The sequence below is a fragment of the Phyllobates terribilis genome, unplaced genomic scaffold, assembly GCF_046119375.1.
Source record: "Phyllobates terribilis strain yellow unplaced genomic scaffold, ASM4611937v1 Scaffold_5__5_contigs__length_657084704, whole genome shotgun sequence".
NCBI lineage: Eukaryota > Metazoa > Chordata > Amphibia > Anura > Dendrobatidae > Phyllobates > Phyllobates terribilis.
Window position 1 is genome coordinate 14,098,041 of NW_027362765.1, and position 24,649 is coordinate 14,122,689.

General features: G+C 42.5%; 1 protein-coding gene across 2 annotated transcripts in view; it reads right to left on the bottom strand.

Annotated features, from left to right (window-relative positions):
* Window positions 1-3,454: 3,454 nt before the first annotated feature.
* Window positions 3,455-24,649, bottom strand: part of LOC141270496 (uncharacterized) — a 462,326-nt gene continuing 441,131 nt past the window's right edge. For both annotated transcript variants that reach the window (XM_073680500.1, XM_073680501.1), the window contains exons 9-13: window positions 23,121-23,300; window positions 22,924-23,047; window positions 22,743-22,840; window positions 22,462-22,552; window positions 3,455-6,232 (exon numbers count right to left, since the gene is read on the bottom strand). In XM_073680500.1, coding sequence (XP_073536601.1) covers window positions 4,434-6,232; window positions 22,462-22,552; window positions 22,743-22,840; window positions 22,924-23,047; window positions 23,121-23,300 — 2,292 coding nt within the window. In that variant the 3' untranslated portion in view covers window positions 3,455-4,433. The remainder of the gene's footprint in view (window positions 6,233-22,461; window positions 22,553-22,742; window positions 22,841-22,923; window positions 23,048-23,120; window positions 23,301-24,649) is intronic.

The following is a 24,649-nucleotide window of genomic DNA, read 5'->3' on the forward strand; positions in this document are numbered from 1 at the left end:
AGTGTTGCTTCCTAAGTGGACAGTTTGATTTCACAGAAGTTTGATTTACTTGGAGTTATATTCTGTTGTTTAAGTGTTCCCTTTATTTTTTTGAGCAGTGTAGTATCTAAAAAAAACTTTAGTGCACACAGCTTTTAATATAACAATAGCAACAAAAAAAACCCGCACAATTTCAACCCCACTAAATGAAAAGGTGCACTGCGCTTGGTTGATTACATTAGTAAGTGCAAAAAAAGATTCAAGGTATACTGAGACATGGAGCTCTATACCAGCGGTGCACAGCACTATTGTATGGCATGGGCCCTTTGTTTCTGTCAGAATCTCAGTACTTGCACAAGAACACCAAAAATGTGCTGCACCAGCGGTTGCAGAGGTACACAGGCCAGGAATTATCTATACTATCTGACTACCACACAAGCGCCCATCTATCTAGCTAATATCTCTCATTACACAGGAGAACGCTGAGCTGCGTCTGTCTCCAGCAGTGACATGGATATAATGGCGCTGAGGGAACATGGCTGCTTTTTATGTTGAGAGGACATGTGATTTCTGCAGCCAATTGCAGAAGCCCTTATGTCTGGACAGTGTAGATGCTTCCTGAGCTATGATTGGCTGGCCGCGCTTTCCTCAGTTAAAGTTAAAGCCCACAGGAAAAATAAAGCAGTGCTTCACTGATCTGACCTGATCTAAGCTCTCCACAACCCCCACATGTCACTGCTCATCATACACTTACACTATGCTTACAAAACTGTTCAAAACGCAGTGGTTTCCCTGTATTCGCAGTCACGCGCAAATCCGTCGGACTTTTCCGATTTTAAGAAAATCTGCTCGCCTTTGCGATCACGAATAAGAATGTGCCATATTCGTGCCGAATTTGAAACTTTCGAACATTTGCCGAACAAATGTACTCAACACTAATTGCTCCACTCCTGGTTTTGGCTTACAATCAGAGGAAAAGTATATTAGAAACATGTTACCACTTCTATATTTATCACTCACTCCTGGCTTTAGCTTACAAATACTGACCAAATAATGAATGTGTGAACGTGGCCTTAGAGGGACAAGAGGAGGTAGAAAGCAAAAAGGGATAAATCAATATTTCAGCAACACTGCATCAATAAAAATGACTAACATCTTCAATCTATCAGATTACTGACATTGAAAATTCCCTCTTAGAAAAAGGTTTATCTTTTTGTCCTACTTTTCAACTAAAAGATTTTGATCTCTTTATATTGTAATGCAGCGGCTTGCTGCGTTGCTAAAATGTCCAGGGGGTGTGTTCTGGCTGACCATTTACCTCCCCCTCAGGTGACTGATCACATGACTGTGACATCATCACAGGTCCTGTGTGCACAGAAGGATATATAAATCCTGGTGAAGCCTGGAAGGTAAAGGCTGGATCCCTGTGTTTGAGTTACCAGTAGCCTTGGAAGGCAGGAGGCCTGGTCCCTGTGTGGGACTCCACTAGCCGGGAAGGCATAGGCTAGATCCTTGTGGTTGAGATACCAGTAGCCTTGGAAGGCACGTGGCTTGAAGACTACGTCTGGGAAGCCTTAAAGCCACAACTGTGGCAGAACCGAGCTGATAGAAGCAGCTGAGACCCGGCAAAGGTAAAGTGAATATTGTTGCTGTACCTTGCTGAAGTCTGCATTTGAAGCCAAGCGGGCATAGCTGCCACTGAAAAGGCTCTAGGATACATGTGTAACATTCCTGCGAGCCACTGAGATGGACTATGTTATGTGCGGTTTATGATGTGTAATAAACTGCTGGACTTCATATTACTGGAAAACGTGCTTTAATTGACCCGGTGAAGCGAGTACCCCAGCGTGATGAATAGCGCTACCTTACAATATCTTCAAATTTTCATCAGGAAATTCACTGTGAAGCGACACTTTATTATTAATAAAGATCGAATACAAATTAATCCGATAGTACCAATTGATACCAGTTTCCATGTTGATCTGAATAATAAATCCCAATTCTACCCGAAAACAGGGGTCACCACAAATACTTTCAACGACCTGGTTCTCAATAATTTCAGATCCATTACAAATAATACTTAGAAATATACTAGAATTCCACCAAATCTTTCCCTTAAAGAGAAAGAAGCACTCCAATCCCTATGGGACATTAGAGATATTGTTATAAGGTCAGCCGATAAAGGGGATGGTATTGTCATCCAGATTCACACCTTTTATGTAAATGAAGCTCATACGATTCTTTCAGATCCTACCTATTATAAGAGAATTGATTCTGATCCATTTCCTAATATTATCCCACAGAATAATTTCCTAATTAGAAAGGCATCTGATAGTAATATATTAAACCAACAAGAAAATTAATTTTTTGACTGTGAAACACCCAACTGTCCCATTTCTATACCACCTTCCAAAGGTCCACAAAAATCGAATAAATCCGCCCGGCAGACCAGTTATATCAGGGATTGGCTCATTAATGACCAAATTAGCAGAATATATCAACAATATTATGCAACCGCATGTCAATAGTCTATCCAGTTATTTAAGAGATTCCCCCCACTTTATTGGAATCCTACAAAGAATCAAATCGAATTCATTCTTGGTATTCCTTACACTAGACGTGACAGCCTTATATTCCAACATTACCCACAACATAGGGCTGTTAAGCTTCAATAAATTTTTTACATTAGACACAAGATTATCTGAAACACGCAAAGAATTCATCTCAGCAGGTCTTGCTTTCATTTTAAATAATAATTTTTTCATGTTTTACATTTTTTTTTTACCATCAAATGAGAGGAACAGCAATGGGGTCAAAGGTTGCACCGACCTATGTACCTATGTTAATTTATTTATGGGCATTTTTGAGCATTTATTTATCTTTAAGGATAGATATAAGAAAATCATTATTTTATACAAAAGATTTATAGACAACCTTTTCATTATCTGAGACAATTCTGAGATCAGTACGGAATATTTTATTAGTGATTTGAATTCCAATTATTGCGGTATTTCCTTTTCACCCAATGTCAGTTATAATTTCATCAACTTTTTAGACAGGACCATTTTTCTTTTACACAATCATATTTGTACAAAGACCTTTTAAAAAAAAGTAGAGGCCAATAGTTACATTCATTTTAAGAGCAGCATTTACTCCAAATGGCTGGAAAACATTCCACAAAACCAGTTTAAAAGAGTACCGAAAAATTATACTTTGGACTCTGATTTTACAGATCAGGCCAACATTTTAAAGCCAAGGTTTTTAGAATAAAAATACCCTAAATGAAAAATTGTGACCAAGAAACCCTAATTAAGAAAAACATGACATTTTTTAATTTAATTTTATCACCACCTTTAATAGCCATCATAAAAATCATTCATAAAATCATCCAAAATCACAGGCACATTTTGCTGAATGACGCCATACTGGGAAAATTGTTGCCTAGACATCAGCTTTGACATTTCGAAGAGCCCCATCATTTTAGCATCCAAAAAAATTTAAGAAAAAAGGAAAGATCCATTAATAGAACCATATTGTCCCAACAGAATCACCAAATGTAATATGAGAAATTGTCTGTGTTGCCAGACGATATGCCATGGTCTCTCCTCATTTACCCTATTTCTCCACAGGAGAAATATTCCCTATTAAAAGCCCCATGTCCTGTTCCACTGGTTTTGTTCTTTATGTAACCATATGCTCATGTCATAAATTATATGTGGGTAGGATGAACCAACCTCTACACAAAAGACTCGACTCAAACTGATCCAATATCCAAAAGGTTTTCTTAAACATGGGCTATCACGTCACTGCACCGTTAAACATAATAAACAATTGAAACCTTTTCAGATCTTTCCCATAGAGCAAATTCCTTCATAAATTCAAAACCGCATCAAACAATTAAATCAGAAAGAAATTTTTTTGGATCTACAAACTTAACACCTTTACCCCTAATGGTCTTAATGAAATCACAGAGGTGTTCAGATTTTAACATGATTAATAATATTCCAGGATCAACAAAATGACAGATTCTCTTTTAATCAATTATTTATTTTAAAATAGTTTTTTCAATGAGCAGTTATTCATTTATTTTTTAGATATTCATCTAGTTTTTCACAATTCATATATACAAAAATCTCATATTCGATTGGCGGCATATACAACACACTTTTTTGGTATCATTGGATATATTTTAAATATAGATTAAAGTTAAGCACTTAGCCCTTCACTTCCTTTGTTTAATACATCTTATTATATGATGCCGCTCACCCATTTTCCCTTCATCTCTTCTTTTTTTCTCACATCCAACATCCTGTTTTATCTGACAACCTTCCTGTGTGAATTCTCTGATGTTTATTAAGAGTTGATTTCCATGTAAAACATTTCCCACATTAAAGAACATGAAAAAAGCTTCTCCCCTGTGTGAATTCTTCGGTGACTAAAAAGAGATGATTTCTTCACAAAACATTTTCCACATTCTGAACAGGAAAAAGGCTTCTACCCTGTGTGTGTGTTCGCTGATGCTTTACAAAATCTGATTCAAGGCTAAAACATTTCTTACATTCTGAACATGAAAAGGGCTTCTCTCCTGTGTGCGATCTCTGGTGCTTAACAAAATATGATTTATCGTTAAAACATTTCCCACATTGTGAACAGAAAAAAGGCTTCTCCACTGTGTGGGTTCTCTGGTGAGTTACAAAATTTGATTTCTGGCTAAAACATTTCCCACATTCTGAACATGAATAAGGCTTCTCCCCTGTGTGAGTCCGCTGGTGCTTAACAAGATTTGATTTCTGGTTAAAACATTTCTCACATTCTGAACACGAAAATGGCTTTTCCATTGTGTGAATCCTCTTATGCGTAACAAGATTTGATTTCTGGTTAAAAAATTTCCCACATTCTGAACATAAATAAGGCTTCTCCCCTGTGTGAGTTCGCTGGTGCTTAACTAAACATGCTCTACCGTAAAAACATTTTCTACATTCTGCACAGTAAAAAGGCTTCTCCCCTGTGTGAGTTCTCAGGTGCTTAACAAAACCTGATTTGCGACTAAAACATTTCCCACATTCTGAACATGAAAAAGGCTTCTCTCCTGTGTGCGATCTCTGGTGCTTAACAAAATATGATTTATCGTTAAAACACTTCCCACATTCTGAACATAAAAAAGGCTTCTCTCCTGTGTGAGTTCTCAGGTGGTTAACAAAACTTGATTTGCGGTTAAAACATTTTCCACATTCTGAACAGGAAAAAGGCTTCTGCCCTGCGTGAGTTTGCTGATGCTTAACAAAATATGATTTATCGTTAAAACATTTCCCACATTCTGAACAGAAAAAAGGCTTCTCCACTGTGTGGGTTCTCTGGTGAGTTACAAAATTTGATTTCTGGCTAAAACATTTCCCACATTCTGAACATGAATAAGGCTTCTCCCCTGTGTGAGTCCGCTGGTGCTTAACTAAATCTGATTTCTGGCTAAAACATTTCACACATTCTGAACAGGAAAAAGGCTTCTCCCCTGTGTGAGTTCTCAGGTGCATAACAAAATTTGATTTGTGGTTAAAACATTTTCCACATTCTGCACAGGAAAAAGGCTTCTCCCTTGTGTGGGCTCTCTGGTGCTTAACAAAACCTGATTTGCAGCTAAAACATTTTCCACATTCTGAACATGAAAAAGGCTTCTCCCTTGTGTGAATTCTCTCATGCCTAGCAAGATTTGATTTCTGGTTAAAACATTTCCCACATTCTGAACAGGAAAAAGGCTGCTTCCCTGTGTGAGTTCTCTGGTGCTTAACTAAATTTGGTGTATGGCTAAAACACTTCCCACATTCTGAACATGAATAAGGCTTCTCATCTGTGTGAATTCTCTCATGCCTAACAAGATATGATTTCTGGGTAAAACATTTCCCACACTTGAAGCAAGAAAATCCATTTTCTGCTTTATGAATTTTTTGATGTTTAAGAAAACACTTTTCGAGGAGATAACTATTCCCATGTTCTGAACGTGAAAATGGTGTCTTTGCTTTAGGAGCAATTCGTTTTTTAATGCCTTTTTTGGGACTTTGACTTTCCTTAGTAGTTGGTAATGAATCAGAAGATAGGACCTGTTTCAAAGGATCAGATGACAGATCTTTGCAGTGAAGGGATGATGGTATATCTGGAGTAATGGCATTCACTTCAATTGTATCCCGTGGGATCTCCAGATCATCTGATTTAAAAATTGAAGATGTCAGCTGTCCCTCTGATCTCCTGGTACAGTCATCTGCCAAGAATAAAGCTAATTATTATTTTTGAACAAAAAATATCCTTGAATTTTATATTTTTGAACATTTCTACTTAAACTCTCCGTAAAAATAGCAAGTTATGGAAAAATATGGAATTATTCACCAAAGCAATGACAGTTCATAGTCTAATAAGAAACTGTGAAGACCCGGGGTCTTTCGTGTGTATACTACTCAGACAACTCAGGGTGGGGGTAAAACAGTGTGGCAATACTTTATTGAATCAACAAACGGACAATTAACACATAGAACAATCCCAGCAAATACCCAAGATGGTGCAAAATTACACCATCTCACTCTTCTGCTGGCCCGCTTTTGAGTAGAACAGTTGCAACTTTGGGACTTCCAGGGCCAACTACCTGAACCAGGGGCCCACCGCTCCTGGTAGGTCCCCACAGAGAGGAGGTAGCGGTAAGCTTAGGAAGCTGCCTGTCCATCGAGGTACAAGACCAGGAGACCCGAGGGTCCCATCCTGGTCACCGGGAGTTTCCATGGGGCCGGATGACCGGCAGGTCCAAATCTGGCTTCTTCCGAATGTCTCCATAGGTTCCAGGTGACTGGAGGGTCCCACCTGGCAACCCCAAACAACATATCCATGGGGCCATGTGACTTCATCGTCGCAATCTGGTCTCCCCAAATGTATCCATGGGTTCTCTGATGGTCAATGGAGCAGAGCTGAACTTTTCCAGTCAGGACCGTGTACCCTTAGGCCGGAGTCATGTAGAATCCAAATCTGTGTCTCTCTGGATGGAGCCATGCTACCAAGCTAATGTCCTGAAGTCTCTCTGATTTTTGATTTTCTTTTTCAATTCTGACTTCTACAGAGTCATATGCCCCTTAAATAGTTACAATTATCCTTTCAAGTACACATCCACAGGTCAAGGATAAGGGATGATATTAGTCCACAAGGCTCAGGTGTTGTTGTTTGTGCATTTAATGAATTTACATTGTTGATTTACAAGAGCACCCCCCCCCCATCCCGCTATTCTCACTATTAGCTGGCTTTAGTACAATATGTAATTAGCATATTAACAAACATTATTGTTTCCAGACCAAGAGAAGTCAACAATCAGGTTTATACACATAATATTATGTCCTTCTTGACCAGCCAAAGAAAAACACATACAGTACAGACCAAAAGTTTGGACACACCTCATTTAAAGATTTTTCTATATTTTCATGACTATGAAAATTGTACATTCACACTGTAGGCATCAAAACTATGAATTAACACATGTGGAATTATATACTTAACAAAAAAGTGTGAAACAACTGAAAATATGTCTTATATTCTAGGTTCTTCAAAGTAGCCACCTTTTGCTTTGATGACTGCTTTGCACACTCTTGGCATTCTCTTGATGAGCTTCAAGAGGTAGTCACCGGAAATGGTTTTCACTTCACAGGTGTGCCCTGTCAGGTTTAATAAGTGGGATTTCTTGCCTTATAAATGGGGTTGGGACCATCAGTTGTGTTGTGCAGAAGTCTGGTGGATACACAGCTGATAGTTCTACTGAATAGACTGTTAGAATTTGTATTATGGCAAGAAAAAAGCAGCTAAGTAAAGAAAAAGGAGTGGCCATCATTACTTTAACAAATAAAGGTCAGTCAGTCCGAAAAACTGGGCAAACTTTGAAAGTGTCCCCAAGTGCAGTTGCAAAAACCATCAAGCGCTACAAAGAAACTGGCTCACATGAGGACCGCCCCAGGAAAGGAAGACCAAGAGTCAGTACTGCTTCTGAGGATAAGTTTATCCGAGTCACCAGCCTCAGAAATCGCAGGTTAACAGCAGCTCAGATTAGAGACCAGGTCTGATGAGTCCAAATTTGAGATCTTTGGTTCCAACCACCGTGTCTTTGTGCGACGCAGAAAAGGTAAACGGATGGACTCTACATGCCTGGTTCCCACCGTGAAGCATGGAGGAGGAGGTGTGATGGTGTGGGGGTGCTTTGCTGGTGACACTGTTGGGGATTTATTCAAAATTGAAGGCATACTGAACCAGCATGGCTACCACAGCATCTTGCAGCGGCATGCTATTCCATCTGGTTTCCGTTTAGTTGGACCATCATTTATTTTTCAACAGGACAATGACCCCAAACACACCTCCAGGCTGTGTAAGGGCTATTTGACCAAGGAGAGTGATGGGGTGCTACGCCAGATGACCTGGTCTCCACAGTCACCAGACCTGAACCCAATCGAGATGGTTTGGGGTGAGCTGGACCGCAGAGTGAAGGCAAAAGGGCCAACAAGTGCTAAGCATCTCTGGGAACTACTTCAAGATTGTTGGAAGACCATTTCCGGTGACTACCTCTTGAAGCTCATCAAGAGAATGCCAAGAGTATGCAAAGCAGTCATCAAAGCAAAAGGTGGCTACTTTGAAGAACCTAGAATATAAGACATATTTTCAGTTGTTTCACACTTTTTTGTTAAGTATATAATTCCACATGTGTTAATTCATAGTTTTGATGCCTTCAGTGTGAATGTACACTTTTCAAAGTCAAGAAAATACAGAAAAATCTTTAAATGAGAAGGTGTGTCCAAACTTTTGGTCTGTACTGTACATTCACAAGTCAACAAAAACACAATAGTGTATGTCTCTTGGCTTAATAAATCTAAATGTCTGACTGATTAAGATTAGAAGCTGTTTAGTCACAGAAATCTCATAGGATGAACCAGTGAAGCATGGTGTTCAATAGTTTGTTCATTCTGGCTCTCAAATATGGAATGAAAAGCCACCAAACAATGTTATATTGGTGAAAATAATACCAATAAAAACTTCTCATCTCACAAAAAACAAGATCCCACTCCGGTCCATGATGTATCAGTGGAAAAAAGGAGTTTTCCACATTAGTGGCTCAAAGGCTCTTGAAAAGCAAAATGGCTCCCATAAATCAGTCCACCATTATCCACTCTCACAAAGTCAAATCTCCCCCTCGCTTCTGAGCCTTGCAGTGTACCCAAACCACATTTAGCATCCATTTATTTGCCATTACTATAGTGAGAAGATCCCACTTAATTTACAGTGTGTGTCTCCTGGAGCACAATCTGGGCACTATGTGTTGGGGAACACAATGGTATATTTGCAATTTTCACTCTGCAACATTCACTGCATGCTAATTTCTGGAAAGTGGCTGTGGAGTCAAAAATAGACACTACTCCTAAAGATTCATTCACTGAGGGTTATAATGTCCAAAATATAGTGACTTTATGGGAATTTCTACTACTTTGGTTTTCTGCCATTTTGTTATATTAGGACTTCTGCAAATGGTGTGTGCCACCTCCTCTGGGATCTGCTCCTGCGACGTCTACTTCTGTCACCAGGAGCCGCCTGTCACGGGTGTGTCAGAAGTGACAGACAATCGCCCTGCAGTTGGTTGCAGGAGATCTCTACGTTTGGCATTACAGACATCTTCTTAGGGGCTGTCTCTAGGACCCAGCGGCTACCTTCCTCTGGCTAATTAACTCCCTGGTCTGGGTGTATATACCTGCTGTGTAACAGAGGGAGGTGCCGGCAATATTCATTACTACTTGTGAAGGCTTAGCTGGAGCAGTACTTTGTCCTCTCTGGAGCTTGAGGACGTATGCGCATTTGTCTGGAGTCATCTAAAGCTAAGCAATTTCCCTTGTTTGTTCACACTTGTTGTATATAGTGTTTAGCGGAGATCGGCTAGTGCGCATCTCCTCCCTTCCCTAGCCTGAGCCAAATGTCAGGGAAAGACAGGGTGAGGTTCACATGCGGCAATTGGTGAATAGCCAATACAGGGACGTTAGGGGAGTCAGCGTGACGCTGGATCAACCTAGGAGGTCTCCACTTCCCTCTTTGTGTTGCACTAAGTCTTTCCCACACCTGGAGTGACATTATTGACAGCCGAGCACAATTTGAAAAAGGAAAAAAAAAAAGAAAACTGACACTTTTGTTTATTTTTTCCTGCGTGTTTTGAGGCATGGACCTTCTTTTTTCTTTTCTCCCTTGGTATGGTACTGTTTCAGAGCTCACAGAGCAGTTCAGCTGTTTGTCCCTGGGGGTGAATGACCTCCGTTGTGAGGTTCAGCAGCAGCATCAGCGGCTACTGGTCGCTAATGTGGGGGTCTCTGCATGTGGGCCTGTCCAGCCTGAACCCAAGGTTGCCCTCCTGGACAGGTTTTCAGGAGGCAGGGACAAGTTTTTTTGTATTCAAAGAGGCCTGCAAACTGTATATTAACCTTCATCCTAACTCCTCCGGAAATGAGTAGCAACGGGTTGGAATTGTGATCTCTGTACTGCAGGGAGATCCTCAGTCGTGGGCGTTTTCTTTACTGCAAGACTCTGTTTGTCTCCAGTCTGTGGAGGGGTTTTTCAGGGCTCTGACCCTCATCTATGATGACCCTGACCGAGTCGCGTTGGCTGAGTCTAGGCTACGTTGCCTTCAGCAGGGTAATCGGTCAGTGGAGACGTACAGTTTGGAAATCCGTAGATGGACTACGGATTCCAAATGGACTGACTCAGCCCTTAGAAGTCAATTTTGTGAGGGGTGTGGCCTGCAAGACAAGGTGGCAGCAGCTTAACTGCATAGCTGCAGCCAGCCAGGATTAAAAACAGCAAAAAGCAGCACACAGCATCGTCCTACAGCCTATTATCTAACACCCAGTGGCAGCAGAACACCCAGGGCCCATGATGACCAGGGGAAGGTCTCAAAAAAGAGGATCCCTGGTGAGATTGGAGGCTTTCTTCCAGAGGGGACAAACAACAAGAACAGTGAGTAAGATGACACCTGCTTCCCCTGCAACTTCTTCACACTCCTCAGGGGGAGGGGAAGCAGAGAATGAGAAACACAGCAGCAGGGATAATGAGCCCACAGCACCAATGACAAGGGCAGATATGCAAGAATTTCTGGCTGCAATTCGCTCCTCCATGAGGGAGGATATGCAGGCAATGTTTCAGGAGATAAAAGGGGAGATTACTTCCATTGGGGATCGTACTTCCCACATTGAAAACAAGATGGAAGAATATGCCATAACGATCAATGCCTTGGTAGATGCAAATGAGGCACTCAGGGAAGAGATGTCTCGAGTCACTGATAAAGTTTATGACTTAGAAGATAGATCCAGACGTAACAATGTGAGGCTTAGGGGAATCCCTGAAGAAGTGCCAGATAAGGATCTCTCTGAGTTCATGAGACGCTTCCTGGTGACTGTATTACCTGAGGTTGCCCCTAATGAATTAATGGTGGACAGGATTCACAGAACACCGAAGCCCAGACACGTAGATCCTACCCGGCCTAGAGATACCTTGGAACGCATTCATTTCTTCACTACGAAGGACATGTTCCTATACCAATTAAGGAAAACCCCTAGCCTGCCTGAGGAATTTCAAAATCTCCAGGTCTTTCCAGACCTTTCTGCGGCTACTCTGGCAAAGAGAAGAGAATTTGCCCATGTGTGCAGGGCATTGAGAGAGGCCGGCATACGGTATAGATGGGGATTCAACCCAGTAAAACTACTAATACTCCGTGACAGTGGCGTGGTAGCGTGTTTTACCCCTAAACAAGCGGAAGAGAAATTGGCTTCCTGGAAGATTGCCTATGCTCCTAGACAACCTGCTAAGGGCAAGAAAATTGCGCAGGAATGGGTATCGACCTGAAAGAGAGGCGAGAACGCTATCCTGACTGAGATGGAGCTGTTAGAGGATTGCTGACCATTTTTTTTTTCCCTTTGTTCTTGTTGTTCGGCGGAAGCCGTCTGGTTGGTGATCCTCTGGACTGTGAGAAATCTTGCTGAGTGACAGCGAGATTTGAAAATCTCACGGGACCCCGTGGTCAGATTTATGTCTGAAGAATTTACTTTTTTGACTGAAGTTTTCTCTATGTTTTTTTCTGCGGACTTTTTTCTGCTGTTTTTTTTCCTTCTTTTTACTGTTTTTTATTTGTTTGTTTTTTTCCAATTTAACTTGAGGTATATTTCCCCTATTGACGTAACTGCTGATCGTTCTAAGGACATATGTGCTTTTTTCAGTGAATGGCTCATGAGGGGTGGTGTGGGGGGGTTGGGGTGGGGGAGTGGGGAGAGAAAAATTGGATTTTTGTATGCGGCTCATAACAATTTCCTCCTTTATGTGTAATTATGAGTATACAATTTCTCTCGTTGAATGTGAAAGGGTTCAATTCACCTGCTAAACGCTCTATGTTGTGGAGGGAGGTGAGGAAATCGAAGGCAGACATTGTGTGTCTACAGGAGACGCATTTATTGGCAGCTGATAATCATAGATTGCATCAGGCACAATTCCCCCATATATTCTTTGCAAATGCCCCGACTAAGACAGCAGGAATCTGTATTATGAGAAAAAATTCGGTGGCCTTCCAGAACATTCAGATGTGTGCAGACCCCATAGGTAGATACTTGGTGCTGGTGTGTACATTGAATGGGACCCCTCATACGATTTCAGCACTATACGCCCCAAATTCTGCCCAGCTCCCATTTGTGCGAAAAGTCCTCTCTACCCTTTCAACACTTAAACAAGGGGAGGTTATTGTATGCGGGGATTTTAATATGCCAATGGATGATACTTTAGACTGCTCATCTAGATCGGGTCGCCCTCGGAGAGAATTGGGCAAGTTGGTCCATGAGTTTGGTCTGCACGATTTTTGGAGATACTCTCATGCCAGTGAAAGGGACTATACTTTTCATTCTCTCAGACATGGGTCATATAGTAGGATTGACTTATTCCTAGTAGACAATAGAGCTCTCAATAGATGTATATCTGCGGAGGTTAGAACGATTACGTGGTCTGACCACGCACCGATCTACCTACGTGTACATCTTGCGCACCAATTCAACCCAACACCACACTGGCGACTAAACATCTCTCTATTATTGAATGACTCTATAATGACAAAAGCAACAGCAGAATTGACATCTTATTTTGAATTAAACGACAATGGCACAGTTTCCGACGAGACTTTATGGACAGCGCACAAAGCGGTGATACGGGGAGTCTTCTTACAACAAGCGTCACAATTGAAAAGGAAGAGGGAGCAACACAGGAATGACCTCCTGACTGAGTTGAAAAAGCTAGAAATATTAAATAAAACCTCCCCCTCCCCAGCTACCACTGAGGCCATATATCAGCTCAGATTTAAACTGCGCTCTGATCTGCTGGCAGTATATGAATATAACCTCCGCAAGTACCAACTTAGTCACTACGCCATGGGAGATAGGCCGGGAGCCGTTTGGGCCAGGCGGGTCAAGAAAAGGGCTGCAAAATCCAGAACAGATCATCTACGGGACTCGTAGATCATCTACGGGCTGATAGCCAGAAGTCCGAAGGACATAGCTGCAGTTTTTGCTGCATACTATAAATCTTTATATAATCTAAAAGATGATGTTGATACCCCACAGCCACAACAGTCAGATATTGATCAATATTTGAGTGATTTGAAGCTCCCGAAGGTTTCCCGGGAACAGTTACAAATATTGAATGCCCCCTTCACAGAAGTAGAATTGAAAGATGTTATTAATTCATCCAAATGTCACAAGACCCCTGGCCCAGACGGCATGGCTAATGAGTACTATCGTGGTTTCCAAAAAATTCTTACCCCATACCTTATCAGGTTATATAATACCTGGAGAGACTCGGGAAAGGTAGCAGTACCTAATTTGGAGGCTACGATCGTCACATTGCCTAAGCCTGGAAAGACCCCTGATTCTCCAGGTAATTTTAGACCAATAGCACTTTTGAATAGTGATGTAAAGATATTTACCAAGCTCTCGGCTGTTAGACTAAATCGTGTCGTTCCTTCCCTGATATCCTCGGATCAAGTTGGTTTTGTAGCTGGTAGGGAAGCTAAAGATGGTACGAGGAGGATGTTGGATCTGATCAAAGTGACAGAGTTGAGCGGCCTCCCCAGTGCACTCCTGTCGCTAGATGCTGAGAAAGCGTTTGATAGGGTGCACTGGGGATACCTTAAAAGTGTTTTGCTTAAATTTGGACTAAAAGGACCTATTCTGTCTGCGATTAACGCATTGTACTCCACTCCTTCCGCTAAGGTTTTGACGTCTGGTTTCCTCTCTGAATCCTTCCCCATAACAAATGGGACACGGCAGGGCTGCCCCTTATCTCCAGTCATATTTGCTTTATGTATGGAGCCCTTGGCTGAAAAGATTAGAAATAACTCAGAGATTTCGGGCATCTCGGTGGGGGGGGTCCTTGCACAAAATCGGTCTATATGCAGACGATGTGGTTATCCCGTGCACTGATCTGGACAGGTCCTTCTCTGCCATTATGTCCGATCTCAAAACGTTTACAAACATCTCGTATTATAAACTTAATGCAGCTAAGACAGTTGTCCTGCCAATTCTTGTTCCGTTGTCACTTAGGCAAAGATTGGAAGGGGCATACCCTTTTCAGTGGGCGCAGGAAGGAATGACGTATTTGGGTATCACCTTAACCCTTTCAAAACAATTGGTGGAAGTAAATTTTACTAGACTGATAAATACGGTGCGGGAGGAGCTGGTGGTATTACAAAACGTTGTTGCATCGTGGATCGCCAGGATAAATATTTTTAAAATGAAAGTCCTTCCAAAAATGTTATACTATTTTAGGTGTATCCCAATTAAAATCCCTTCTAAAATCATAAATACTCTTCAAAGACTGGCTAATAATTACGTTTGGGACAATAGGAGACTGAGGGTGTCAGGTAGACTTCTGTATTATCCATATGACATGGGAGGGATGGACATGCCCAATCTCATAGCCTACAATAGAGCGGCGGTCTTGACGGGACTCAGGGACTGGTGGAACATGGACAGCAACCACAAATGGTTGCAAATAGAGTCCTTACTTGCCCGAAACCATTCTACCAGATTGATATTGGAGACAGAAGTAGTGAAGCGAAGCACTATGGTCGCCGTGTTACCAACATCGGAGGCTACTATGCATTGTTGGAGGAATTTGGCATCCAAACTGCTGTTACTCCCCAGGACTGAGATCTCTTTACGAGCTCTAGAATATCATATTCCATATATTAACCTTCAACGTTGGGTGTCAGCTGGAGTTCAGTCGCAAGCAGACCTGTTGGAGGACAATGTAATAATTCCTTTTGATAAACTAGTCATGAGATTCCCAGACCTACGGCCCTTGTTTTACCAGTATTTGCAAATAAGGCATTTACTCCACTTTACACAGATATCCCCCTTTTTTATTCTACCTAAGGATAAAAGAGCTATGGTTTTTTTTCTCCACTCTCAGACCGATTCTAAGGGGGTTTCTATACTTTATAGGGCTCTAAACGACCCAGATCTGGACGATAAATTGACGTATATGACTCGTTGGGAACGGGATCTAAGAATTTCGACGGACCCTCAGGACTGGCGGGATGGTTTGGATGAGGTCCAGCGAGTTTCGTCGTGTTTAAACCACCTAGAGCAGCTTAAAAAGACGCACATAAGATGGTACTACTACCCGGCACAGATGGTACACTTCGGGTCTGAATCATCATCTTTATGTTGGAGAGTATGCAATGGGGAAGGCTCGTTGGGCCACATGTGGTGGTTTTGTCCAAAACTTCAATCACTATGGGGGGCATTGGATAGTTTGATATGGGATGTACTGGGGACTCACCTGGAGATAACACCTAGTATGGGAATACTTCATATAGGATTAATGGATGTCCCCTGGGAAATTAGAGGAATTTTGTCACATATTCTGATCGCAGTTATATGGCTAAATGGAAAGGAGTGGGCATCTCTACGGTGGGGGAGATCGTGACCAGACTAAACACGAACTGTCAATATGAAAGGGCTCTGGCACACACACTCAAGGCAAAGAAGAAAACCGATAAAATATGGGAACCTTGGTTAAACAGCCCATTGTCTATACATGGGGAACGCTGAGGAAGCGGGATATTTTGTGCGCCGTTCTGAGTTTGGGTGACGCACGGGACGATTATGGGCCCCTCTTCCTACCTTGCACCTCCGATCTTGCAATAGAGCAAAATATGAGCCATGCGACATTCACAGCACTTACGGATATATAAATTATTTCTCACAACCATCTAATATATGGGGAATTTAATGTAATTAATCCATTCTTTTTTCTTTTGTTTTCTTTTATGTATATGTATTTTCCTTTTATTTTATTTTTATACTGTTCATTTTGTACATTTTGTAAGCCCAGAGGTTGGGGCACAGATTTGGGCATCTGTTGGCCCTATAGATTGAATGTTCTGATTTTTGTGCAAAATTCAATAAACACATTGTTTAAAAAAAAAAAAAAGAAGTCAATTTTGTGAGGGGCTTACTGAAATGTTGAATGATGCCTTGGCAGTACATGAAATACCACAGTTCTTGGAGGCCGCCATGTCCTTGGCCATACGTCTTGATAGACGCCTTCGGGATAGACGGGTGACATCACCTTCTCCGAGGCCTTCTTGTCAGGGTTGTGTACCTCTGCTGGGGGAGCGGTCTGGGGATGAGCCAGTACTGGGGGAGGTGGAGGAACCCATGAAGTTAGGGGGTGTCTCTACATCATACATCTCCCCAGAGATTCGCAAGAAAAAAAGGCATATGTTTTTTGTGGGAAAAAGGGACGTTTTGTTGGGACCTGTCCTTCAATTCCTAAACAAAAGGAGACTCAATTAACTCTTGGTAGTCTGGAGTTGGATAAACAAGGGGTGCATTTGTGGCCAAACTGAAGATCCCGCTTTGTCCTGACAGCTAAGGTGGTGATAGAGAGCAAAACCGAGAATATTTCTGTGTTTGTTGACAGTGGAGCCGGAGTCAGCATGGTTGATGCTAAGTTTGTGAAAACTCATGGTTTAGCTGAACCTATTTCCATCTTTGCCATTGACTCGGCGCCACTTGCACAGAAAGCATTTACTCAGATTGTACATAATGTAAAACTGAGGGTGGGGTCAGTTCATTGTGAAATAATCCATTGCTATGTCTTGGACAATCTTCCCACACCGATTAATTTGGGTATTCCGTGGCTTGTTAAACAATCCATTGGTGGATTGGCAAGTCGGGGAGAATATTGAATGAGGAGATTACTGCCATGAGAACTGTTTAAATATTTCCCTTGCTACTATCTCTACGGAAATATTACCTGCTTTTCTGTCTGGTTTTGAGGACGTTTTTTCTGAGAGGGGGTGTCAGGATTTGCCTCCTCATCATGCTTATGACTGTCCTATTAACCAGACCCCCGGAGGTAAACTACCGAAATACAGACTGTATAATCTTTCTGGCCCTGAGAGACAAGCCATGAAGGATTTCATTGCGGAAAGTCTGGAGAAGGGACATATCAGACCCTCTTCTTCGCACGTGGCGGCAGGGATCTTTGTGAAGAAAAAAAGATGGCGGTCTACGTCCCTGTTTAGATTTACGGGAATTAAATCAAATTACTATCCATGATCCATACTCTTCCTCTGATTCCGGATTTGTTCAGCCAGGTTGTGGGTGCTAAGGTATTTTCCAAGTTGGATTTAGGGGAGCCTACAATCTGGTTAGAATCAAGAGAAGGGGACAAATGGAAAATAGCATTCAATACCCCGGAAGGACATTTCGAGAGTTTGGTTATGCCTTTTGGTTTGACAAATGCACGTGCGGTATTCCAGCATTTCATAAATTATATTTTCCATCAATTGGTGGGGAGGTTTGTGGTGGTCTATCTGGACAATATTTTGTTTTACTCACCTGATTTTGAGACACACTGAGGGCATGTTAAGCAGGTGCTCCAAATATTAAGGGATAACAAACTTTATGCCAAACTAGAAAAATGTGTTTTCGCTGTTCAGGAGGTGCAGTTTTTGGGGTACTTGTTGTTGTCTTTGGGTTTTCGGATGGATCCGGAGAAGATCGTGAAGTCCATGATTGTGAACGTCCCGAGAACCTGAAGGCTCTACAACGCTTTCTGGGCTTTACTAATTTTTACTGGAAATTCATCCAAAAGTACTCCGTAATTGTGAAACCCCTTATTGACATGACTAAGAAGGGGTCTAAATTTTCCAAATTGTCGGATGCCTCCCTCCAGGATTTTTCTTCCTTAAAGAATTATTTTGCCTCTGCACCTATACTCTGTCAACCCAATGTTTCCCAACCTTATATTGTGGAGGTTGATGTGTCAGATGTCGGGGCTGTGTTGTCTCAGGGTCCGTCCCCTGGTAAATGCGCCTTCTTTTCTAAAAAAACTGTCTTTGGCTGAAAGAAATTATGACGTGGTTAATAGGGAACTTTTGTCGATCAAATTGGCATTCGAAGAATGGCGACATTGGTTGGAGGGGGCTGTCCATCCTATTTCTGTTATTACTGACCATAAGAACCTGTCATATCTCCAGTCAGCTAAATGTCTCAACCCTAGGCAAGCCAGATGGTCCCTGTTTTTTACTAGGTTCAATTTTGTTGTCACTTTTCATCCAGGGGTCAAAAATGTCAAGGCTGATGCTTTGTCCAGGAGCTTCCCTGGTGGTGGTGACCATGAGAACCCTGCCCCGATATTACAGAAAGGGGTAGTCATTTCAGCACTTTATCCTGAACTGGAGGGTGAGGTGCTGGAGGCACAGGGGGACGCCCCTGCCTCCTGCCCTTCAGGAAAGTTATTTGCACCATCTAATTTGCGCCGTAAAGTAATCAAGGAACATCATAACTCTGTGCTTGCTGGGCATCCAGGTGGTAAGGCAACCACAGACCTCCTCACTCGTCATTTTTGGTGGCTTGGGTTGCATCGGGATGTGATTGAACAAGTATCTGCTTGTAGTATTTGACCGCGTTCCAAGGTTTCGCATACCCGTCCGTCTGGTACTCTTCTTCCGCTACCTATCCCTAGTAGGCCAAGGTCACACTTGTTCATTTTATTACTGACCTACCAGTTTCTGCAGACAAAATTGTACTTTTGTTAGTAGTAGGTAGGTTCAGTAAAATGGTTCACTTCGTCGCATTACCTGCACTTCCAAATGCCAAGACACTTGCTCAGGTGTTCATAAATGAGATTGTGAAGCTTCACAGGGTTTCCTCTGATGGTGTCAGATCGGGGGACTCAGTATGTTTCCAAGGCCTGGAAGGCATTCTGTTCTCGACTGGGGGTGCAGCTGTCCTATTCCTCTGCCTTCTACCCTCAGTCAAATGGTCAGACTGAGCGTGTCAATCAGAACTTGGAGCCATACCTCAGGTGTTTTGTCTCCGAAAACTAGGAGGATTGGGCATCCTACTTACCGCTGGCAGAATTTGCCAATAATAATCATCGTCAAGAATCCACTGGCAGGTCACCGTTCTTCGGTGCATACGGTTATCACCCACAGTTTGGTACCTTTAGAGGGGGAGGAGCTTCAGGAGTTCCTGAGGAGCAACGGTTTGCTTCGTCACTCTCCTCGGTATGGCAGGGTATTCTGTGTAATTTTAAGACCATGAGAGACAGGTATAAAAGTATGGCTGACAGAAAACGCTTGCCAGGTCCAGACCTGAATGTGAATGACTGTGTGGTTATCTACCAGGAATATAAGATTGAAAGTTCCTTCTTGGAAGCTGGGACCTAGGTTTATTGGTACCTATAAAATAACCGCCGTCATTAACCCAGCAGCGTTTCGTCTTGAACTCCCTCAGGCCCTTAAAGGTCCACAACGTGTTCCACAAGTATGTTCAAAAAGTATTTGGAACCTCTTGAGCCCTCACCTCTACCACCGCCACCAGTAATGGTTGATGGTAATCTGGAGTTCCAGATTTCGAGGATTGTAGATTCTCGTCTCCAACGTCGTTCTCTACAATACTTGGTGCACTGGAAAGGCTATGGTCCAGAGGAGAGGATGTGGGTTTCAGCATCAGAGGTGAATGCTCCCAGGTTGGTTTGCTCATTCCACACCTTTTATCCTGAGAAACCTGGTCCTGAGTGTCCAGAGGCCACTCGTAGAGGAGGGGGTACTGTCACGGGTGTGTCAGAAGTGACAGACAATCGCCCTGCAGTTGGTTGCAGGAGACCTCTACGTTTGGCATTACAGACATATTCTTAGAGGATGTCTGTAGAACCCAGCAGCTTCCTTCCTCTGACTAATTAAGTCCCTGGTCTAGGTGTATAAATACCTGCTGTGTATTAGAGAGCGGTGCCGGCAATATTCATTACTACTTGTGAAGGCTTAGCTGGAGCAGTACTTTGTCCTCTCTGGAGCTTGAGGACGTATGCGCATTTGTCTGGAGTCGTCTAAAGCTAAGCAATTTCCCCTGTTTGTTCACCCTTGTTGTTTATAGTGTTTAGTGGAGATCGACTAGTGCTCATCTAATCCCTTCCTTAGCATGAGCCAAACGACAGGGAATGACAGGGTGAGGTTCGCATGCGGTGATTGGTGAAGAGCCAATACAGGGACATTAGGGGAGTAAGGGTGACACTAGATCAACCTAGGAGGTCTCCACTTCCCTCTTTCTCTAGAGTCTGGGTCCCTTTCCCTCTTCCCTTTGTGTTGCACTAAGTCTTTCCAATACCTTGCGTGACACTGCCTTATTCATTCTGCAGGCAGCACAGGTAAATGGAGGAGACATAGGAATCAGAAGTTCTGGGTGGTGCAGGTTCTGTCCAGCCACTAAGATTAGGGTTGCTGGGACCAGTAGTACCATCCAGTCTGGCAGTATGGTTGTCTCTGCTGTCCAGCTGGAGTAATCTGCTCCCTGCTTCAGCCAACTGGAAAGCACCACACCCTACTAAAGCTGGAAGCCTATTACCAGAAGCTGCCAGATACAGCCTTGTTCTCCTCTGGTTCAGTCCTCTGTGCTCAGCTCCAGGCTTGTGTAGTTGTTTCCTGTTAGGACCCTGGCCCATTTACAGAATACTCTGGTGTCTTTTGATTTTTCTCTGCCCTCATGCTTCTGAACTGCAGGTAACACCTTGTCCCAAGCATAGGGGTCTCTGTCTAAGTCCAGATCCATGTAGAGGGGTTAAAGGGTGAGGAGCAAAGCAATCCCTGGGATCTAGAAAACGGAGTAGAGTGCGCCAAACCTGTTTGTGGTAGTCATCTTTTGAGCTGCCAGGTGACCATGAACAGTGCCCCCAATACATTGTGTCTGCAAACTATTACAGCAAGATCTGCTTTCAAATAGCCAAATGGCGCTCCTTCCCTTCTTACCCCTGCAATGTGCCCAGACAGTAGTGTACAACCGTATACTGAGTATTGTTGGAATCAAGAGAAGTTGGAAAATAATTTGTAAGGTCCATTTGTTTCCTATTATCCTTTGTGAAGAATTCCAAAGTTATCACCACATAAAGTGACACACGTCAGATTTGAAAAATGGGGCCTGATTAGGAACACAAAACTGGCTGCAGGAAGGGGTTAAATCAGAGTATTTTGGGGAATAACTACTGTAGTCAAAAACTGTGACTTTAGACAATAACACATCTACTGAAATTATCAAACAACAGTCTTCATGAGTAAAAAATGAGTAACTAGTGGTGAAACCTCTCTGGGGTAATTGGAGTATGGGGCTTGGTGGGTCTTGGGAATCTAAACTATCGTAAGGGACAATATTTTCTGTCAGATGAGTTTCAAGAAGAAATATTAGACATTCAAAGAGAACTTTTTATAATAGTGCAGAGCTGAGGGGTCTTAAATTTAACTTAGAGATATATCATGGCACAAGTGTAATGATTTTACGTAGTTTATCGCAATTCTGTTTGAAGTTAGTTGAATTTAAAAGAAATTGAAAAGTCAGGATAAAGGGAAACTCTGCTGTTATTGTACAGAAATTCACACTTGGCCTCACTGCACATTTAGTGTTGTCGATCATAAAAGTGAAGTTTTGCCAGAAAGACTGGACCTGCTCTTGTAGGGACCATATGAGGACATTCAGCAGCACAGAAGGGAGAGAAGGTAGATTCATCCAATAAGATATCAGGGAACTAGGAAGCAAACAGCATCATTAACCCTCCGCTTTCTCTTACAGGCCCATCATAATATTTTACTTCAAGTGATTTTCTCACTTGTCAGCACATTCTACGTACGCTATCATTTAGCTTTGTAAATTACAGATCTGGGCAGGTAACGGACAGCGCCTTTAAATCCCAGAGTGTAGGTGGATTGTCCAGGTTGTAAGGTCTATAGAAAAGGGCTTTCAATGCCCAAAGTCATTTGAAAAGTTTTGGGTGGAGGAGAATGTTGTGGTCTAGAGGCAAAATGGTGGACAGACGATTGTGATAAAGCAGACCCTACACCACCGATAAAGCAGCCACAGCCGGTGACTGAGAATACATTTTGTGGTTCCTACTCACCTGGGTAGTCATATGTAGGAATCTCCTCTTTACACCGCTCATCACCCCTCACATATGTCTCTGTAATATTAATATGGGTCAGATCTTCACCCTGAAACAAAAAGTAGTCACAGAGAGGAGAAGTCACATCTACGATCAGCTCTAATCCTGCCATCTCCACCGTTCTCATTACACAAGTATAAAACTTATAATACTGGTGGATAAAGCAAGACTGAGCACAAGACCTTCACAGCCGTCTATACATCAGAGGGGAGATCTCATGACACCTTCTCTCCATCTACCTGATGATCCTGAGGAACATTGGGATCTTCTTGTTTACAGTCCTGTGGAAGAAGAGGACGGGGACATCTCTCTGGTGTTGTCCTCTTACTGGATATAACTGGAGGAAACACATACAGGGACTGAATTCATTCTTTACATACAGATAATTATAGGCAGTGAGTATTCAGTCCTGTCTATTACCTGGTGATGTGAGAGGCTGGGGAACCTCCATCATGACGTCTTTGTACAGATCTTTGTGTCCTTCTAAATACTCCCACTCCTCCAACGAGATATAGATAGCGACATCCCAACATCTTATAGGAACCTGACACATACAATGATACAGTCATCCCACGATCCTTTCATAGCGCTACTGTATAATGTCCCAGCAGTGTCACCTCTCCAGTCAGCAGCTCAATCATCTTGTAGGTGAGTTGTAGGATCTTCTGGTCATTGATGTCCTCATGTATCAGGGGGTGAAGTGGAGGTCCCGTGATTGGGCTCAGTGGTCTTCCCCATCCCTCAGACACAGGGTCCTGACAGCGCTCACTAGAGGTCCTCTTCACTACTGTGTAATCCTGGTTATGGAGAGACACAGTAATAAATCTCACTACAGACATTTCCAGAGTCCTCACCTCTCCAATTCTGTCCATCTGTTATTCCCATAGATAATGTATAAAGCAATTGGGGTATATCAAGGCCACTATCTAAAGTCAAAATAGAGTAGCAAAGTGGTATAAGAGTAAAATATAACTTTTAGTATATTCCGTTAAAAAATGACACCAAAACTATAAAAAAGGATCAAAAAAGTATGCATGGTCCTAAAGGTCCAAAAATTAGTGCACACATGCGGTGAGTGTAGATTGGGGAACAAAACCACAGATATGCAAAGAACGAAACCGCCATAAACAACTTACCTAAATTGGTCAGATCCCACAATTAGTAATCACAATGAAATGCATAAAAATCATCAAGGGCGTACATACACAATCAACTATTTCTTATAACCCCCAAGAGGATATGGATCATCATGGACAATCATAGGATGAGTGTATGCACATAGATAAGAAATACAAACAGAGTAAAAATTAACACTCGTAGGGGATGGATATGTAATGACACATATAGTACCAATGCCCACAGGGGAATTCTTAAGGGGCATGACGGCCTTGTCTACGGAAACGCCTCCCTATGTGTTCCAATAATACGCACGTGTGTTCCGGTAACGGGAAGTGGAGATTATGTCACCGGATGTGACGATCGGATAAGGCTGAATGTACTCCACCATTTGGTGGATGCGCTCTAAGTGCAGGATATATTATGTCCTGTGACTGGAAATGACGCAGCTGCATGGTTTGCGTGGCTGGGTCAAAAAGGGGTGGTCCAGAATAAGGAAGATATGGCGCTCTAAGTCTGGTGAGATGACTGGAGACGGGAGGTTATGGGCTGGATGTCTGGGTGTAACCCCCCCAGCCTAAAAAAGTTTCCCCTGAAGAATCTGAATGGGAGGAAACGCGTTGAGAGTAACTCATATCCAATCCCTTATACAGCACGACTACGCAGTGAAACGTATGATGGTGGCATCCTGCTAATACGGATCAAGCCTATCCATCACTGCAGGACTGGGTGAGACTGTTCTGATTTGATTATGACAGTCATAGTCCCTATAGTCATAGTGCCTTTTTTGTCGCAGTAGCACTCTAAGTATGCATTGATTGACTGCCTTAGCAGCTCCTTTTGTCTTGGGGCTAAAACTATTGGGACATAATTACCATAGCATACACCAACTCTTTTTATTTCAGCAACAGTGTAGTATATGCACTGGTATTATACGAGCCTTTGACATCCAAAAGGGTTTGATTTATTCATCTCATTTGTGCTAATGTTATTGTCTGCATGTATCTATTTAGCAAGCTGATACAAAGCA